This window comes from Hylaeus volcanicus, chromosome 5 (genome assembly GCF_026283585.1).
Source record: "Hylaeus volcanicus isolate JK05 chromosome 5, UHH_iyHylVolc1.0_haploid, whole genome shotgun sequence".
Taxonomy (NCBI): domain Eukaryota; kingdom Metazoa; phylum Arthropoda; class Insecta; order Hymenoptera; family Colletidae; genus Hylaeus; species Hylaeus volcanicus.
In genome coordinates, this window is record NC_071980.1 from 19,768,966 (window position 1) to 19,785,240 (window position 16,275).

At 40.1% G+C, this 16,275-nt stretch overlaps 1 protein-coding gene across 1 annotated transcript in view; it reads left to right on the forward strand.

Moving 5' to 3' along the window:
• The window catches only part of LOC128877606 (cubilin), a 30,352-nt gene that overhangs the window by 5,329 nt on the left and 8,748 nt on the right, over positions 1-16,275 (forward strand). The window contains exons 11-34 of the mRNA XM_054125050.1: positions 124-643; positions 1,405-1,630; positions 1,972-2,289; positions 2,382-2,542; positions 3,411-3,740; positions 4,257-4,747; positions 5,431-5,823; positions 6,342-6,618; positions 6,893-7,141; positions 8,108-8,619; positions 8,844-9,039; positions 9,323-9,694; positions 10,189-10,379; positions 10,931-11,082; positions 11,552-11,731; positions 11,834-12,015; positions 12,213-12,431; positions 13,212-13,358; positions 13,472-13,547; positions 13,686-13,797; positions 13,880-14,039; positions 14,536-14,769; positions 14,840-14,913; positions 15,959-16,188. Coding sequence (XP_053981025.1) covers positions 124-643; positions 1,405-1,630; positions 1,972-2,289; positions 2,382-2,542; positions 3,411-3,740; positions 4,257-4,747; positions 5,431-5,823; positions 6,342-6,618; positions 6,893-7,141; positions 8,108-8,619; positions 8,844-9,039; positions 9,323-9,694; positions 10,189-10,379; positions 10,931-11,082; positions 11,552-11,731; positions 11,834-12,015; positions 12,213-12,431; positions 13,212-13,358; positions 13,472-13,547; positions 13,686-13,797; positions 13,880-14,039; positions 14,536-14,769; positions 14,840-14,913; positions 15,959-16,188 — 6,002 coding nt within the window. The remainder of the gene's footprint in view (positions 1-123; positions 644-1,404; positions 1,631-1,971; positions 2,290-2,381; positions 2,543-3,410; positions 3,741-4,256; positions 4,748-5,430; positions 5,824-6,341; positions 6,619-6,892; positions 7,142-8,107; positions 8,620-8,843; positions 9,040-9,322; positions 9,695-10,188; positions 10,380-10,930; positions 11,083-11,551; positions 11,732-11,833; positions 12,016-12,212; positions 12,432-13,211; positions 13,359-13,471; positions 13,548-13,685; positions 13,798-13,879; positions 14,040-14,535; positions 14,770-14,839; positions 14,914-15,958; positions 16,189-16,275) is intronic.

A 16,275-nucleotide genomic window follows, 5' to 3' on the forward strand; every position in this document is an offset into this window, starting at 1 on the left:
CTTCTGTGGTATTACTTTTCCATAAACTCTGGCAACTCACTCTGAATCTAATCCAAGGGCATTCAGTCCTCCACGTCTTGAGCCTGCTCTTTGGAGAAGACTTCTAGTTATTGCTTTTCTCAGATTTTCGACGGCGAAACCACTCAAGCCCCATTGCTTGGACGATTCTGCGGTTCGACGATGCCACCCACGATCAAATCGAACTCGAACGTGATACTGGTGATCTTCAAGTCCGACTGGACGATCGACGGGGACGGTTTCAGTTTGACCTACGATGTTCTTTGCGGCGGTGTGTTCACCGAGGATTCGGGGATTCTTCAGTCAGAGATGTACCCGTTATCGTACCACCGTTCCGGAACCTGCTATTACGAAATCATGCAACCCCCAGGGAAGAGAATCGTGTTGACTATGATGGACATGGACATCGAGGGCTTCTCGTTCCCAGACTGTTACTTCGATTACCTGGAGATTTTCGACGGCGACAACGAGAACAGTACCAAGCTCACGACTCTCTGCGGCCCTGATGAGAACATGCCCACGGAACCGTTTTACTCGACCTTCAACTACATGCTTCTGAAATTTACCTCCGACTTAAGTGTCCAAGGTCGAGGCTTCCAGGCGAATTACACCACGATTGACAACAGTGCGTATATGTCGAGTAATCTGACACTCGCTGCGAGTACTTGTCTCTTCGCGGTGTTTATCTTTGCTACTGATTCTCATTGCTATTGAATTTACACTTCAAGATCGCGTCCTCCGAGAAATTTCAACAGCATCGCTATTTTCTTATTTTTGGACATGGTTTTGTCGTTGCAATCTTGCGATTGTAGAAAAGTGGAAAAAAATGACTGAAAAAGGACACCTTTTGAAACTCAAAATTAACCCTTTGCACTCCAAAAGCAATTTGGCTATATGCAGGTAGCCAACTCCGAGATCCGTTTTCTTAGATTTCCGAGTTATGGAATGCCCATGTAAAACTCTTTGCAGTTTGTTAAATTGTACGATTTTTTTTTTAGAATTTTACATTTTTATTAACCAAACATAATCATACAAAAAATAATAGTTTAATGGAAATATTGTCCTTTATTTGATTATTTGTATGAAGTTGATAGAAACAAATAATGGAAAACTAACGTATTTTTTAACGTTATTGCTTAAGAATATTGATCTTATAACTAATTGAAATTAGACACACATCGCTTATTAAAACTTGATGATAAATTGTAGGCAGTGACATCGACCGTGGAAATAGAACGCCTTGTAGTGCCTGGGCAGTACAGGTGGCCTTAGGAGTGCAAAGGGTTAAATTAATTTTCGTATAGCTTGAGTGCTAGCTCTTTAATAAAATATCTGTAGCAGAAATGTGATTTCTATATGTCTGTTTATGCGAGTTTCTGTACTTAGGATGCGGAGGTCTGCTCAAGGCGCCAATCGGAGCAATTCAATCGCCAAGCGAAAACGGAGTGTATGGTCACGATGAGACCTGCATTTGGACGTTGCAAGCCCCGCCAGGATACGTCATAGACCTATCATGGATGGTGTTTAAATTGGAATCGAACTCTCGCTGCAAATACGACTACGTGAAAGTCTACGATAACTACACGATGTCCGAGGAAAACCTGCTAGGCACGTACGTATCAATGTTTTACGCAATAAATAACGCAGCGATGTCCAAAAGTTCTCAGCATCGTCTAGACAGAGCTTTAATGTATCTGCCACAGAACGAAATTAACACGAGTGTACCGATAAAAACATACCGACCATCATTGGCTTTAAATTGATCCGATATGACCGTACTTTATCTCCTCATCGTGACCCTGATTTCCACATCAGGAATTTCTCTTGAGTTTCTCTGTATTCATCCACCTAAGCTTTGTAGATCAAATCAAGGACTCTCGAACTTCGCTCTGCACGTCTGGTATGCTATTACTGTTTCGTTGTCAAACGATGCCACTCTGTTGAACGTTGCAGCTACTGTGGCGACAAGAAACCACCGGTAATAATGTCGCAAGGGAACGTGATGACAGTCTACTTTAAATCTGATCTGACCATATCTGACACCGGATTCGCAGCCTCGTACTTGTTCGTCGACGCCACGAAGGTCTGCGGCGGTCGCATCACCAAATTGAACGGAGTCATCAAAACGCCGGATTATCCCCAAAATTATCCTAACAAGCGAGAATGCGTGTGGGTGATCGACGCACCAGTCAAACAGAAAATCCTCCTGAACGTCCAACATTTCGAGTTGGAAAAGCAGCAGAAGTGCTCGTTCGATTATTTAGAAATCAGGTAACGTCGCTGTCGAGGCAGTGAGTAACTGTCGAAATAGTGAACAACGCTTTCTCGAGAAGGAAGGGATTATATTGTGGATTTATGTGCAGAAACGGTGGCTACGATATGTCGCCATTGATAGGGAAATACTGTGGCACGGACATCCCTACAGAAATTATTAGCCAAACCAATCAAATGTATTTGAAATTCGTCTCTGACGCATCGAGGACGTACAGTGGTTTTAATATCGAATGGGACAGCACAACTGTAGGTGAGGAAATAATATGTCTGAGCTTACGTAATGACTAGACGGAGGGTGTTAATATTATTTAACATGAAAATATAGAAAGTGAGGATCTCATAAACGGAAAGTATATAAAATATCAACAATAAAGTACACGTTTCATTATTTAGAAGATAAAACATACTTTCGTTTAAATCTTTATTCTTTGTCCACGATATACAGTGGGTGTAGAATGTATTCGTACACCGATCAATTTCCCAAAAAACTTTTCTGTGAAATTGTAGCTTATTAACTTCTTTTTTTATAATCAATGATATTTTACATATTCTCGGAAGTCTCTAAGATAGGTATAGTCCAAACAACATTTACTAGTTAATGTAATTTGTGAAATTAACAAAAAAAAATGCGAAAAGTGGGTAAAAGTATAGAAGCAATAAGTATTTGTACAATTCTTATGACGAACCATTTACAGTAGAGTTTGTAACGTAAACACATTAGTTTATTGGTCCGTGCGAATTAGAAAACATGAAATTTCCAGGAAAGTACTTTTAAACAGTTGTGCGTATACTTATTGGTTCAACATTTTTATCGATTAATTGTTTTTTTCTTGTTAATTTCGCAACTTACATAAATAGCTACTTTTCTTTGTAATCTATCTATTCTAGAGATTTCGGAGAATATGTAGAATGTCATTGTTTATAAAAAATAAGTTAATAAATTACAATTTTACACAGTCTTTTTGGAAATTGATCGGTGTACGAATACTTTCTACACCCACTGTATCCGTAAAACTATGAATTTGCATTAACATCCGCAGTCTAGTAATGAGATAAAATGGCGGAGTAATTTTTCTTGCATACGAACAGTAGACGCTAATTCCATTGGTCGATTCCAGGTTGCGGTGGAGTAATGACCGCTGCCAAAGGGGACATCATATCTCCGAATTATCCGCAGCCGTACAACGAGCAGGCCGACTGCACCTGGAGGATCTCTGTGGCGGCGGGTAGTTTAGTGCAATTGATAATAGTTGACCTTGATCTCGAGCATACCCAATTGTGTTCTTTTGACTATATCGAGATATCCGAAGGGATCAATCGCAAGAACAAGCAGAAATTCTGTGGCACTCGTACTCCTGTCATTCCCGCCACGTCGAATATAGTGAATGTTCGGTTCCGCAGTGACTTCTCCACGGCTGGTCGCGGTTTCCATCTGAAATATGAAACACGTGAGTTGATTTCCATTAACGTGTGCTGCACATGTGAATCCATCCACGATCGATATTTGTTTTTTCCTTGCCCGTTTGAACAATCTTCCACTTATCAATTGAAGGTAATAAGGTATAATGATTTGTACAATGGCTGGAACAATTATTCAAAGTATAACTGTAAATGTATTCTATTTCTATAGTTGCTTTGTATTCTCATTATATGTGCTTGATTGTTATTTTTCGAGAAAGTTTCAATCGATCTAAAGATTAATCGGGTTCAAACGATCGAAATTTTGTTCTGAAAATATAAATGGTTTCACACATAAAACGCATATAGGAAATATTAATAAATGTCACATCTGAAAAATGTTCTCTATTCTCTACGTGTCCAACCTTCAGGGTCTTTAACAATTATATTTTATTAAGAAACAAAATCATAAAGTCTCTTCTGGAAAACCTTTCATGAATCTTTAAGTCATCGGTTGATGGAGTGCGAGTACTTGCGCGATTCTTTATGCGAACGTGTTTTCACAGTGTGTCACAACAAACTGCACGGTTTCCACGGAGTGATAGAGTCGCCTAATTTCCCGGACAACTACGAGCACAACCTAAACTGTACCTGGGAGATCGACGCGCCTCTAGGGAACCGCGTGAACTTGACCTTCTCGCACTTCGAGATGGAGTCAGTCAATCGAGTGGGGAGCTGCAAGTACGATTACGTGGAAGTGCTGGAGGGCGAGGACGACGTTCCGCACACCACGCTTGCTACACTCTGCGATTCGAAACTACCAGAGAAGATTCACTCCAACCAACATCAGGTATTCGTGCACTTCGTCACGGACGCCTGGATCACCAAAGGCGGTTTTCGGCTAGAATGGGTGGTCCACGGTTGCGGGGAACACCTGACGAAACCTTTCGGACAAATCACGTCACCGGGATATCCGTCAGGCTATCCGGAGAACGTCGACTGCGAGTGGCTGATCGAAGTCGATTACACGCACAGCATCGAGCTGACCATTCATGACGTGAGCACTTCAAATTATTCTTCATCTAAGCCGTTCACAGCACAAATCGATTGTCTCCACTTTTTGAAATATCTTAAATTTATGTGTCAAAGCAATTGGTAAAGTCATAACTTTTTATATTTCATCGCATTTCTCGATTTTTTGTGATTTATGGAATTAATCGATTTGTGCAATGAACGGCTCATGTGAAGACAAATTCCACCGAATTATTCGTATATTTGTTGTACTATCTAACTCGAATATAATGTTGTACAGAGTGGACCACATAAGCCACTCGAATACCATTGTTTTGTACACTTCTACGTGATATGGTTTCAAATATTCTAGGCTTCCTTCTCTTTTCTTCCCCTTGCATTTTGTTTCACATTCCACAGTTCAGTCATTTCTCTTTACTCTTTTTCCTTTCACTATATTGTAGAATCGCGCCCCCTATATCCAAGAATAAGGAGTCAAACAAGAAAATCGGTCGACTGTGGATCCGAAGACCGTGAGTTCGAATCTCCGTGCCTTAATTTTCATAGAGGCTCCTACAGACCTTATAGAATTGATTCTACTTAGCTCCTTATCCTTCTGCGTCTTCTCATCTTTTTGATCTGCCATTTTATATACTACTCCTCGAAGGGAGAATCTCGCATTCGGTTCGCGAAGATCAGAGGAAATCGTCCGCTCGATTTTATTTTCAGATCAATACGGAGAAGCAGAAGGGTTGCCACTTTGACAAGCTTCAAATCTATAGCGGCGAGGACGAGCAGGGGTTGAAGCTGGTTGATATCTGCTACTCGGAGAATCCAGTAGTGTACACCAGTTTTGGGAACAAGATGTTCCTAAAGTTCCACTCCGACGTGTCGTACACGGCGCATGGTTTCAACATCACCTATAAAAGTGTACCGATCACTTGCGGTGGCAAATTCACAGCGGATGCGGGTATCATACATTCGCCGAATTACCCGCAGAATTATCCGTACAAGCTCAACTGTGAATGGCTGATTCAGGTGGACAAAAATTACGTTGTAAATTTCACCTTCCTGGACTTTGATATCGAGCACACCAACAACTGTACGGACGACTACGTTGAGGTGAGGATAGAAACTTAACAAAGAAGCCTGAGTATTTGAGTGTCATTATTCGAATACCATTGTTTAAACCTTTACAATCGAATGTCACATCCTGAGGGGACATCGTAAGTCCAGCAAACTTTGTCAGCGATTATTAGACTGCGGATCTTTATGCAAAATAAAATCTTCGCGAATGTGCCAACAAAAATTGAACCTAAATAGGAATTTATTTTATTCAAATATTATGACATGAACTTTACTTCCAATCTTTTTTATATTCTTGCATATTGTTTGCATTTTGTAGTTTCTTGGATATTTGAATTTCCTACAAATGCATAAAGATCCGCAGTCTAGTGATTATACAGGATAAATTACACAAACGCAAAATTGCATATTCCTTAAAGGTTTCCATCCAAATAACACGAAAAAAACGAAGTAAAATATGGTACATACAATCGACACACAATCGTTTCTTCTATCGAAGGAAATTGTTGTGACATTATAAGATCAGACACAGTCAAAGATGAATTCGTTCGCAGATATACGATGGACCCACGAAAGACTCGCCACTAATGGCGAGGCTTTGTAAAAACATGTTGCCGCCACCCTACGTTGCGTCTAGCAACGAAATGTTAGTCGTGATGCGTTCAGATGGTATAATATCAGCGAAAGGATTCAAAGCACGGTACAACCGAGCCTGCGGTGCTCGCATAATCGTGAAGGATCAAGGATACTTGACTCCAGCTAGAAGTTACACTTCCGAAGAAGTCGACGATAACTGGAACTGCACGTGGATACTGATCGCGGAGGATCCAGGTAAAATTGTATCTGATTATTCTAGATCAGTTGATTAGACTTTGTCTTATGTCCTTACTGTAACGACGCTGTGGCAGCGGAATCATTTGGCTGTTCAAGATCACTTCAGGCTCTCTTTAATGATTCCTAGGCTGCTGATATTTTAATGGCACTCGAAAGTAGATCTTAGAGTAACATGAAATACTTCACTGAGACAGTGTATAAATTGGATTTATCAGACTGACAACCAATTAACTATTCGATTATTGGGAAAATAAATTATCTGTTACAATAGGGGATCATATTACCTTGACTTTCACGCATATGGAAATCAAGGTGGATTCGCTCGATGGCGAGGGCTGCGAGTCATCCTATCTTGAAGTTTTCGAAGGCGAGAGCACGACAGCGCCACATCGAGTAAGATTGTGTGAAAACATTGTACCTCTGCCGATAACGAGTCACGGAAATGCACTCACGTTGCGTGTATACGCAGAATACGATTTCTTCGGACACTTCGCCGTCACCTACTCTGTTCTAAATTCAGGTAAATGACGCACTCGTGTTTTTCACTATCGCGCTCCATTCACCGTCAAAGTGTCTCGTTCAATGTTCGCGATATTGGGCACACCTCGTTAAGAGATACCTCGGATACTTTTTAACTCCCCATCGGCGCCATAACTCTCAAGCTTAAATACCTTTACAAAAGTGCAATAGGTACTACAAACTTTAATGGATTTTTCTTCTTTCTGTTACTTCTCTTCTTTCTTCTTCTATTTCTGTGAAGGAATTATGGTAAAAATGACGTACCCGTATATAGTGTAAATAATTATCTATATTTTTAAAAGAGCAACCGGTGTAAAAAAAAGTATAAAAGATATTCTAGGTGGTATTCGGGCAGGTGTACGAGCAGTTCGATCGCAGAGTAGTGTAACATGATCTGGGATCAGATATTCATTCAATTCACTCTCGATGAGATTTACTTTCACTTTACACATTACACTTTACAATTTCGCAGCCATTAGCTTGATGTTATTCGCGACGAAGTTTGTCACGAATGATACCGATTACCAGGTCTCACCACGCGAAGGTTGCTGCGACTGGAGACCCGGAGATAGACGGAATCAAAGTTCCTTCGATCTCCCTCTATATAGAGTATACATACATAGATGCATACCCTACATAGAGTCTACGGGACATGAATTTCGGCTGTTCAAAGCTAAAAAGATTTTCAATCTTAAAAACATTTTCGCTCGGACTGCTAATAACAAACTAATCTTCACTAATCACGATTCGTGATTCACCCTGTTTAGTTTGCTGTTTAAAAGCTGGTGTTTACAATCAAATGATCACTTGAACAAACAATCCCAATCAAAGCGAATTCCTACTTCTATCTCTGGCGTCAGTGATCTTAAATAGCCACCATATGCACGAAGAGATATGGCCTCGTTGAAAGCGAAACTTTTCGACAAACAAAATTGACGTGTTTTCTGAGCAATTAATAATATTTCAGTATGTGGTGGAGACTACACTTCATACGAAGGAAGAATCGCCTCGCCAGATTATCCGAACACTTACCCCTTAAACGCTGAATGCGTTTGGATCCTGAACAGCTCGCCAGGGAATCAGCTGACCCTGGGCTTCGCCGAGTTCGACATCCAGGAGAGCGAGAACTGCGATCTGGACTACTTGGAGATACGCGAGAACAGCGGTATAGGGAAAGTGATCACCGTGGCCTGCGGGACCAGCATCGAGCCGATCACCTCCTCGTCCAAGCTGTGGATCAAGTTCAAAAGCGACGGCGAAGTAGTGTCGCGAGGTTTCGTGGGCCAGTACCATTACGTGAAGGAAAACGAGCTCACTGGACCTACTGGACGAATTACTTCGCCTCTCTACCCAATCCCCTACAAACGAATGGACGTCACAACATGGCGAATCACCGTGCAGTTCCAGTGGTTGATTCGCATCGAGATTACGGACGTGTTCATAGAGAGCCATAACAGTGGATGCTTTTCTTACCTCAGGGTGAGCACTGTGATCGATAAAGCGTGGTCTTAACCCTTTATAGGGCAGAACTCCCTGGGCACTTTTTTTTCAAAAGTATGAGCATAGAAACTTAAAGATACAAAATACCAGTGACCTATAAAGGGTTAAAAGTCGACCACACTTTGTGACTCGAACGACAGTCTCGATGTCAGGTCTGTTCATCCATGGTGTCGATCGTTAAACAAGTTTGTTCAATTGCTCAGATTTACGATGGTTACAACAAGGAGGCACCAGTTTTGATGGAGGTCTGCAACCTCGACAAAGGCCAACCAGTCACGACCACGACCAACGTGGCTTTCATCGAAATGAACACCGAAATTCTTCGACTGGGCAGCTGGTTCGACCTCAATTGGCTGCAAATCCCGAGCGACGACGATAGCTTGAACACCGATGTACACTGTAGGTCTTGTTAAAGATAACTTTGCCTAAAGTAAACTACACAACGAGTTTCTAAATACTATAATTGGAGAATCAGGTAGCCGGGGGTGTCAAGGGGGTGTCAAGTGTCAAAAACATCTCATCCATCGACAAACATAAGAACATTTAAAGCAGAAATGCTTTAAAGAATTCATATGACCTAACAATAACAGTATCAATTCATTCAGTTCATCAAACACGATTCTTCTTGTTTCATGGACGGAATTTCATAGTGGTAGCTAAAATTACTCTTTGATCCATACAGTGGGTGATTGTACAGAAGAAATAAGCTTCGCGAGCAATGCCAACCACACGTACGTTATCAAGTCGCCTGGCTGGCCAAACGGTTACACCGAGAACCTTGCCTGCACTTGGGTGTTCACGTCTCCGCCAGGAACCCACGTGTCCTTGAGAATACTCACAATGGACTTAGAGGAGACCATGAACTGCGTAGCAGACGCCGTTTCGGTGTACGATGGCAACGCTCTGCAGTCCACCGATAATGCCAAACTGTTGCAACGATTGTGTATAGCGAACGCCACGTCGCTGAAGGTGGAGTCGAGCAACGTGATGACGGTGAAATTCGAATCGGACTCCTACTTGAACAAGACAGGCTTCGAAGCTGTCGCCACTCGGGGTAACACATTCTTCAGTATCATTTTGCCGTGTTAGAATCGAGCAATTCGAACATCCTCGTGTTGGTAGATCTAGAATCTTGCTGGTTTCGTTGCGACGATGATTATGCGACGAGATGGAGTATTGAAGTGGCGAAGTATACTTTGAACTATTCAGTGTATTTCGAGATATTTGAATTTATTAAAAGAGTGTCGCTTAAAACGGCAAAAGTCATAGAGTGTACAATTTTCGTTTGTGTAAGTTTGAGGATCTGTCCAATCTGTTGTGATTAAAGGATATCGATTTGTTGATTCTCAGAACTATCCTTGGTTCATGACGCTCTTGAAGTTTAGGCAAAATGTAGTTTAGTAAATAGCGTGGATTGATATGTTTGCAGTGAACTCTACATTTAAAGATCTAACTGTTAAAGTATCATAAAAAGGGCTTCACTTCTATTTTTTATTTCATCAACTTCCCTGGTTGGAGTATTCTGATCACTGCTGTCTGTTATTTTAGAATGTGGTGGTAAACTGGAGTCCCCTAACGGAATAATCGAGATCAACAACATGACGAGCAGAGGACTGGTGGGTTGGATGCTGACGTGCGAGTGGGACGTCGTGGTGAAGCCTGGACGAACTATAGAAGTACACGTTGAATACATGTCGAAGGGGACCGATCCTACTTCGTCGTGCAATTCCTATTACCTGGTAACGAAATTTTTCCCAATGGAATTAACTCTTTGCACTCGAAGCCATATTGTCGCAGAATGTGATAAGAGGAATCAAGTTGTAATTAAATAATGTAGCATAAAACGCATATAATTTATTGCAATGCTATTTTGATTTATTTGTCGTGCTACTTAAATGGAAACCTCCAAGGAAGTGTACGCCTTTGAAAATGTTGTACTCGAGAGAATTTATCTTGTCTGATCTCTACCAAAGTTCTCTGGACTTTCAACGTCCGCTTAGAAAGGTTTAACCCTTTACACTCAACGACAGTTTCAATACAGAGAGCTAACAATTTAGACGACTAAACCCTTCTTCCATCATGATTGGAGAGTTGTTGAAATAAAGTGTACCAGTTTACAATTTAGGAAACTATTTATGAACCAATATCGCTACGAACAGTTCGCGATACAACGAAATCTAATATAAACAAAAACTGTCGCTTCTAAATCTCCCCTCGAGTGCAAAGGGCTAATTTCATCGTCAGTTGTAGACAATTACTTTACTTTGTATCCAAATGTTTGCTGACGTAGTTGAAGGATGGCGACAAATCATCGGCTGCCTTTGTGGGCAAGGGGAAATACTGTAGCAACGATGACTTACCTCCAGTCTTGACGACCCTTAGTAATCGTCTTTACGTGAAGGTTACTGGACGGTTCAAATTCAACTTCAAATTGAGATACAAGTAAACATAGCTTCCAATGTGTCATATACTTTCATTAGCTTCAGAAAGACTAAGAGGAAGGCTCACCAGTCAGAAAATAATAAATATATGTTATTTCTTCTAAAATATTATTTATTGTTGCTTGCGTCCGTTTGATTTGGTAAGAATGCTACGAAGTTATTATTTTATTTGATTGCATTGAGAACATGGTAGGGGTGAAATAATTTTTACTTGCGAAGTTTTGGGGAAGTCATAAGCCTTTCCAAAGACAAAGTATGAAGTAACCCATCCATTGGGTTAATTTAAGAGATTACGAAGCTTTGGTAAAACTACTATTACTCGTAAAGTACTTGATTTAAAGATAGTTTCCCCACAATAATTATGAACAATGTAGGCTGTAGGAGCCCTCTTTTAGTCTTTAATCCGATGACTCGTGATCCAGTATTCTCTAGGGGCAAAAAGAAACATGAATTTGGTGAACTAATTTCAGACAAATCGGCATGAACTGTGGAGGTGAATACATAGCAGATAAATACTTGGACATTAGCACGCCTAATTACCCGAACATACCGCCGCCGTACACAGAGTGCACGTGGACCATAATGGCGCCAAGCAAGGAAAGGATATCCATTCACTTTATAGAAAGATTCGACTTGACCAGCACCGAGAAGTCAGTTTACAATGCTTGATATGTTTCCAATGGTTTAGAGGACAATGTTCACCAAAAAAACTGAATATTCGACGTATTGTAATCCGAGAATATACATTTCAGCTGTGAGAGAGAATACGTCGAAGTTAGAGACGGCGGGACGGATATTTCGACGTTATTGGGGAGATTTTGCAAAGACGTTGCGCCCAGTAGCATGACGAGTACCGGAAACATGCTGTACATTCACTATTACACGGATGTTCCAGTTCCAAAAAATGGCTTCCATGCCACGTTCACGGTTGGAGGTATGTTTTTAACAAGATTTTTCTATCAATTTTGACATAGATTCTTCTCAGTGACAGGCAAAAGTGCAAAATTGAATCTTACGATTGATGCCGGATTTTTAATATAAAAATAAATGCCCTGGAATAGTAAGACAAACGTATTATCCAATTTGTTTCTGATTATGGACTTTGGTCGAACTTTTCAATTTTCTTCGCAGATGTCTGTGGTAGTATACTAAGAGAATCTAAGGGCATCATCGCGTCTCCAAACTACCCATTCTTTTATCCATCGAACGTAACATGTAATTGGTGGATAATCGCGCCGGTGGATCACACGCTGTTACTCGAATTTCGTGATATACATCTGCCTAGCTTCCGATCCTGTGCAAACACAGATCATGTAATAATCGCCGACAGAAGACCGGAAAATGACACAAGTAAGGAAGCCCAAATGAAAAACAAACCTCGATTACCTTGTAAAGTACAAGAGATTCGGTTATCATCTTCAAGATGGCTCGATAACAATTGCTGTCAAAAGTAACTTCTCATTGATCGATTTCAGGAGAAGCTGCTTTACAAAGATATTTATGTTGTATTTTATGAGGTTCGTCGGATAGAAGTATCTCAATGGGTTTCATCTTCGATAGTTTCTAAGATATTCAAGTGAAAACTATTACAGAATTCCTTAAGCTCATCGCGTGAATTTTTCGATTCTATGGACTTATATTTAAGAAATTACCACATATCGTCCACTCTATGTACAGCAAGTCCAATAAATATTCGTACCTTCTATAGGTATTAAAGAAATTAGTTTAAATTAAATGAGAGATTAGCTATGTCCAAATAAATGTTTCATTATAAATATATACATGTGTAATGTTTACTAATGTATATATTTGTAATGAAACATTTATTTGGAAACATCAAACCTATCATTTATAATTTAGACGAATTTACGTGATAGACACAGATGGTACGAATATTTATGGGACTGACTGTATGTCATTGTAAATGTGTGATTGGATAAATTGTGGAATTAGGAGTTTTGGCGTTGATGAAATGGAAAATAATCGACACTCAACTAACATAAGAAAATGTTTCACTCCTTGAGACGTGAAACAAATGAAATGCTTCTGTTCGATGAGTTTTATTAAGTACATCAATTTAAAGATTTAATTATCCAATTTTACGCTTTTAAAATCACTTTCACCATCCAGTGACCGAAATTGGAACTTATTGCGGAACGACGAAGCCAGGCGTCATCGACACGGTGTCCAACGAGGCTATGATCACTTTCAAAAGCGACAACTTCGACTTCAGAACTTATAGAGGCTTTAATCTGAACTTCACGTCCAGCATGGACGGTGAGCACGAATTAATTAGCTCTGTTTTATTAATCAACCTTTTTATTCCCCCTCCCACAAGGGACTCCCAAGTGATGTTAGTTACGAGGGACGTGTACAATCGTTTGTTGCAGTATGCGGTGGTGAATTGACTGCACTGTCTGGCATAATCAAGTCGAATGGATACCCGAACATTGCAACTAGGACCAGGTACTACTTTAACTCGAGGATTATTGAAACATTCGATTAATATTTCCAATATATTATTTTTCTTAAATTCACTAACAATTGTATGTGAAGTATCGCAATAGAAAATTATTTAATGTGACACGTGTATCATTTGGACAGATACTGCGATTGGAGGATCAAATTGCCATTGGGTTACCAAGTAGTGGTGGACATATTGGACTTGGATATTATTCAGAACCGTGATAGTTCGCGACTGGCTTACACCCTATCGGTGATTATCAACGAAATTTCCACATAATTTTCCATAATTTACCACTCTTTTGCGACTATACAATCTTTTTTTCGTTTTACAGTTCTACAACGATTTCCGATTCGCATCCAGAATCAAACTGGTTGGACAGAACGATACTGACCGACAGATAAAAAGCTCCAGCAACACCATGATGATTGGTTTCACGTCGTCCCGTGGATACCGTGGCTTCAAGCTCCGTTACACCGGGGTGGCGCCAGCTCGTACGTTTCAACAACTCACTAATGTAGATGAAAAAATAATAGTATACGAGAGTATAACTTTAATGTCAATGCTACACTCGAATGTTTCGACCCTTGTTTGGGAATGTTTTCATAAAAATGTTACTCTAAAATATAAAATTCAGGAGAATATTGTTCTCAATCAAATTTTACCAACCACTAAACAAATAGTATTCTAATATTAATTAACACCCCTTAACTGTAAATAATAAGAGAAAATTATTTCAATGTTCTTCGTTATTTCAACGCGCCTATATGTTTTGAACCTTGAAGAAGGGTTCGATATCAGTTTTATTTGAGGATACATTGGACTGATAAATTTGTTATAAATTTAGAAAACTTTAACTGCAAACGTTTAAATAGAAATATCTTATTTTGCTGAATAATACTTCAAACGAGAAATCGAAAAGTATCTCACCAAGAATAAAGGGATTCTGTTTCTTTTGAAACGCTACTTCATTCATCCTAAATCTTCCAGCTTGTGGTGGAGTCATGAAAAACGTCAACGGCAGTCTGTCGGCACCAAGAGTACGACCTTTCAACGAATCATCGTACTACTGCTTATGGAACGTGGACGCACCAGAAAGTATGCTGACCAATGGCAACAACACTGGACTGACGATGTCGCTGAAGGTGTCCGGTTACGTGGGCGGTTTACCGAGTTTCGTCAACCCAAGATTCTGCTACACTCACCAGTACATTTCGCTGTCTGGTAAGCTGAACGGGCGAACGTCTTAGGTTTCAATTAGGATCGATTGTAAAGGAGAATGTATTCTATTTAGGCATCGCCATGACTTGCGGGAACTACTCGGAACCAACGTACCTGAGAAGTCCCAATCTCAAGAACGTGGTGTTGGTAAGTTCCATGGAGAAGAAATTCTCCTTTCCTACAGTCTGATCCGTGACAATACTCGGCCTTGCTATGCGATCTAGAAAGTACCTCTAAGATGGAGCTCTAACAGTCACATAAGCCGCTCATTGCACAAATAGATTCACTCCATAAAACAAAAACTTGACAAATGCGACCAAGTACTGTACATTGTTTCTTTTAAATTCCTTTTATAATGTAAATTCAAATAAATATTGTACAATGCATAAATACAGATGTAGCTTCCAGCTAATAGTATATGATATTAATAAGAAAAAATAGCCAAAAAAATAATTGTCAGTAATGTTACAATTTTTATGTGACTGGTGGAGTTAATCGATTTGTGCAGTGAGCGGCTCGTATAAACAAAGATAATGTGGACCCAAATTAACTTTGTTGACATAGCAGCAGTGAATTGCAACATATTCATCACACTAATTCGCTTAATATTTCGGCGAGACTATTGTTCCACTGATACCTATACGACCTCTCAATCCATGTCATACAATGAACCCTTTCCACTCGAGAAGTGACTCTCGCTCACCAGTTGGTTTGATGCGGAGAGTCGATGCGAAAAGATTTTATGTTTAGTTTCTTTGAAATGGGTTTCTAAGCTCTTTGGACCTTACGCACACCTCGCTCTTATTTTCGCTTTCAAGGAAAACGTGTTCATTTAGCCTTAAACGTGTTTTTTCTCGATTTTGTAGAGAAAAGCCGAGTGTGAATAAGGCCCTTTATAATCTTAAAAAGTGTAGAATAATACTCCTTAAAAAAACAGCAAGTATAAGAAATTATTTTCGTCAAGATATTAAGTTACACAAAATGTTAAAATATAAAAGTTGTATACATTAATTTGTATGTGTAATAATTTCAAGTTAGAGGTAAGAAATTCGCCAAAAAATGCTGCGAAACGTCACTAGTTACTGGTTCGTCCGCGCAAAAAAGTCCTCGAGTGCAAAGGGTTAACAACTTAACCCAATACTAAACAAGAAACTTCAATTCGTTGTAACACGCCAACGCCACAAATTCGCAGATCGTGAACGGCACTTACGGAAAACCGATGTCGTACAATGTCGAGTACCTTTGGCAGCCTTGTGGCGGTATCCTGCAGGAACAAACGAACATCATAAGGGCTCCGAAGAATATACCATACCCGGTTAACTGCGTCTGGCACGTCTCTTATCCAGACAATTGGCAACTATTGCATCTCAAATTCAACAAGCTGAACATGGCTGGCTGCGACAAGAGTTACATCATCGTCAAGTAAATAAGTAACTTTGTTCGCAATTTTCGTAACACAGATGTCCTCCCTGAAGTGTCAACAGCTCTTTTGGCGACAGCGTTGGGGAG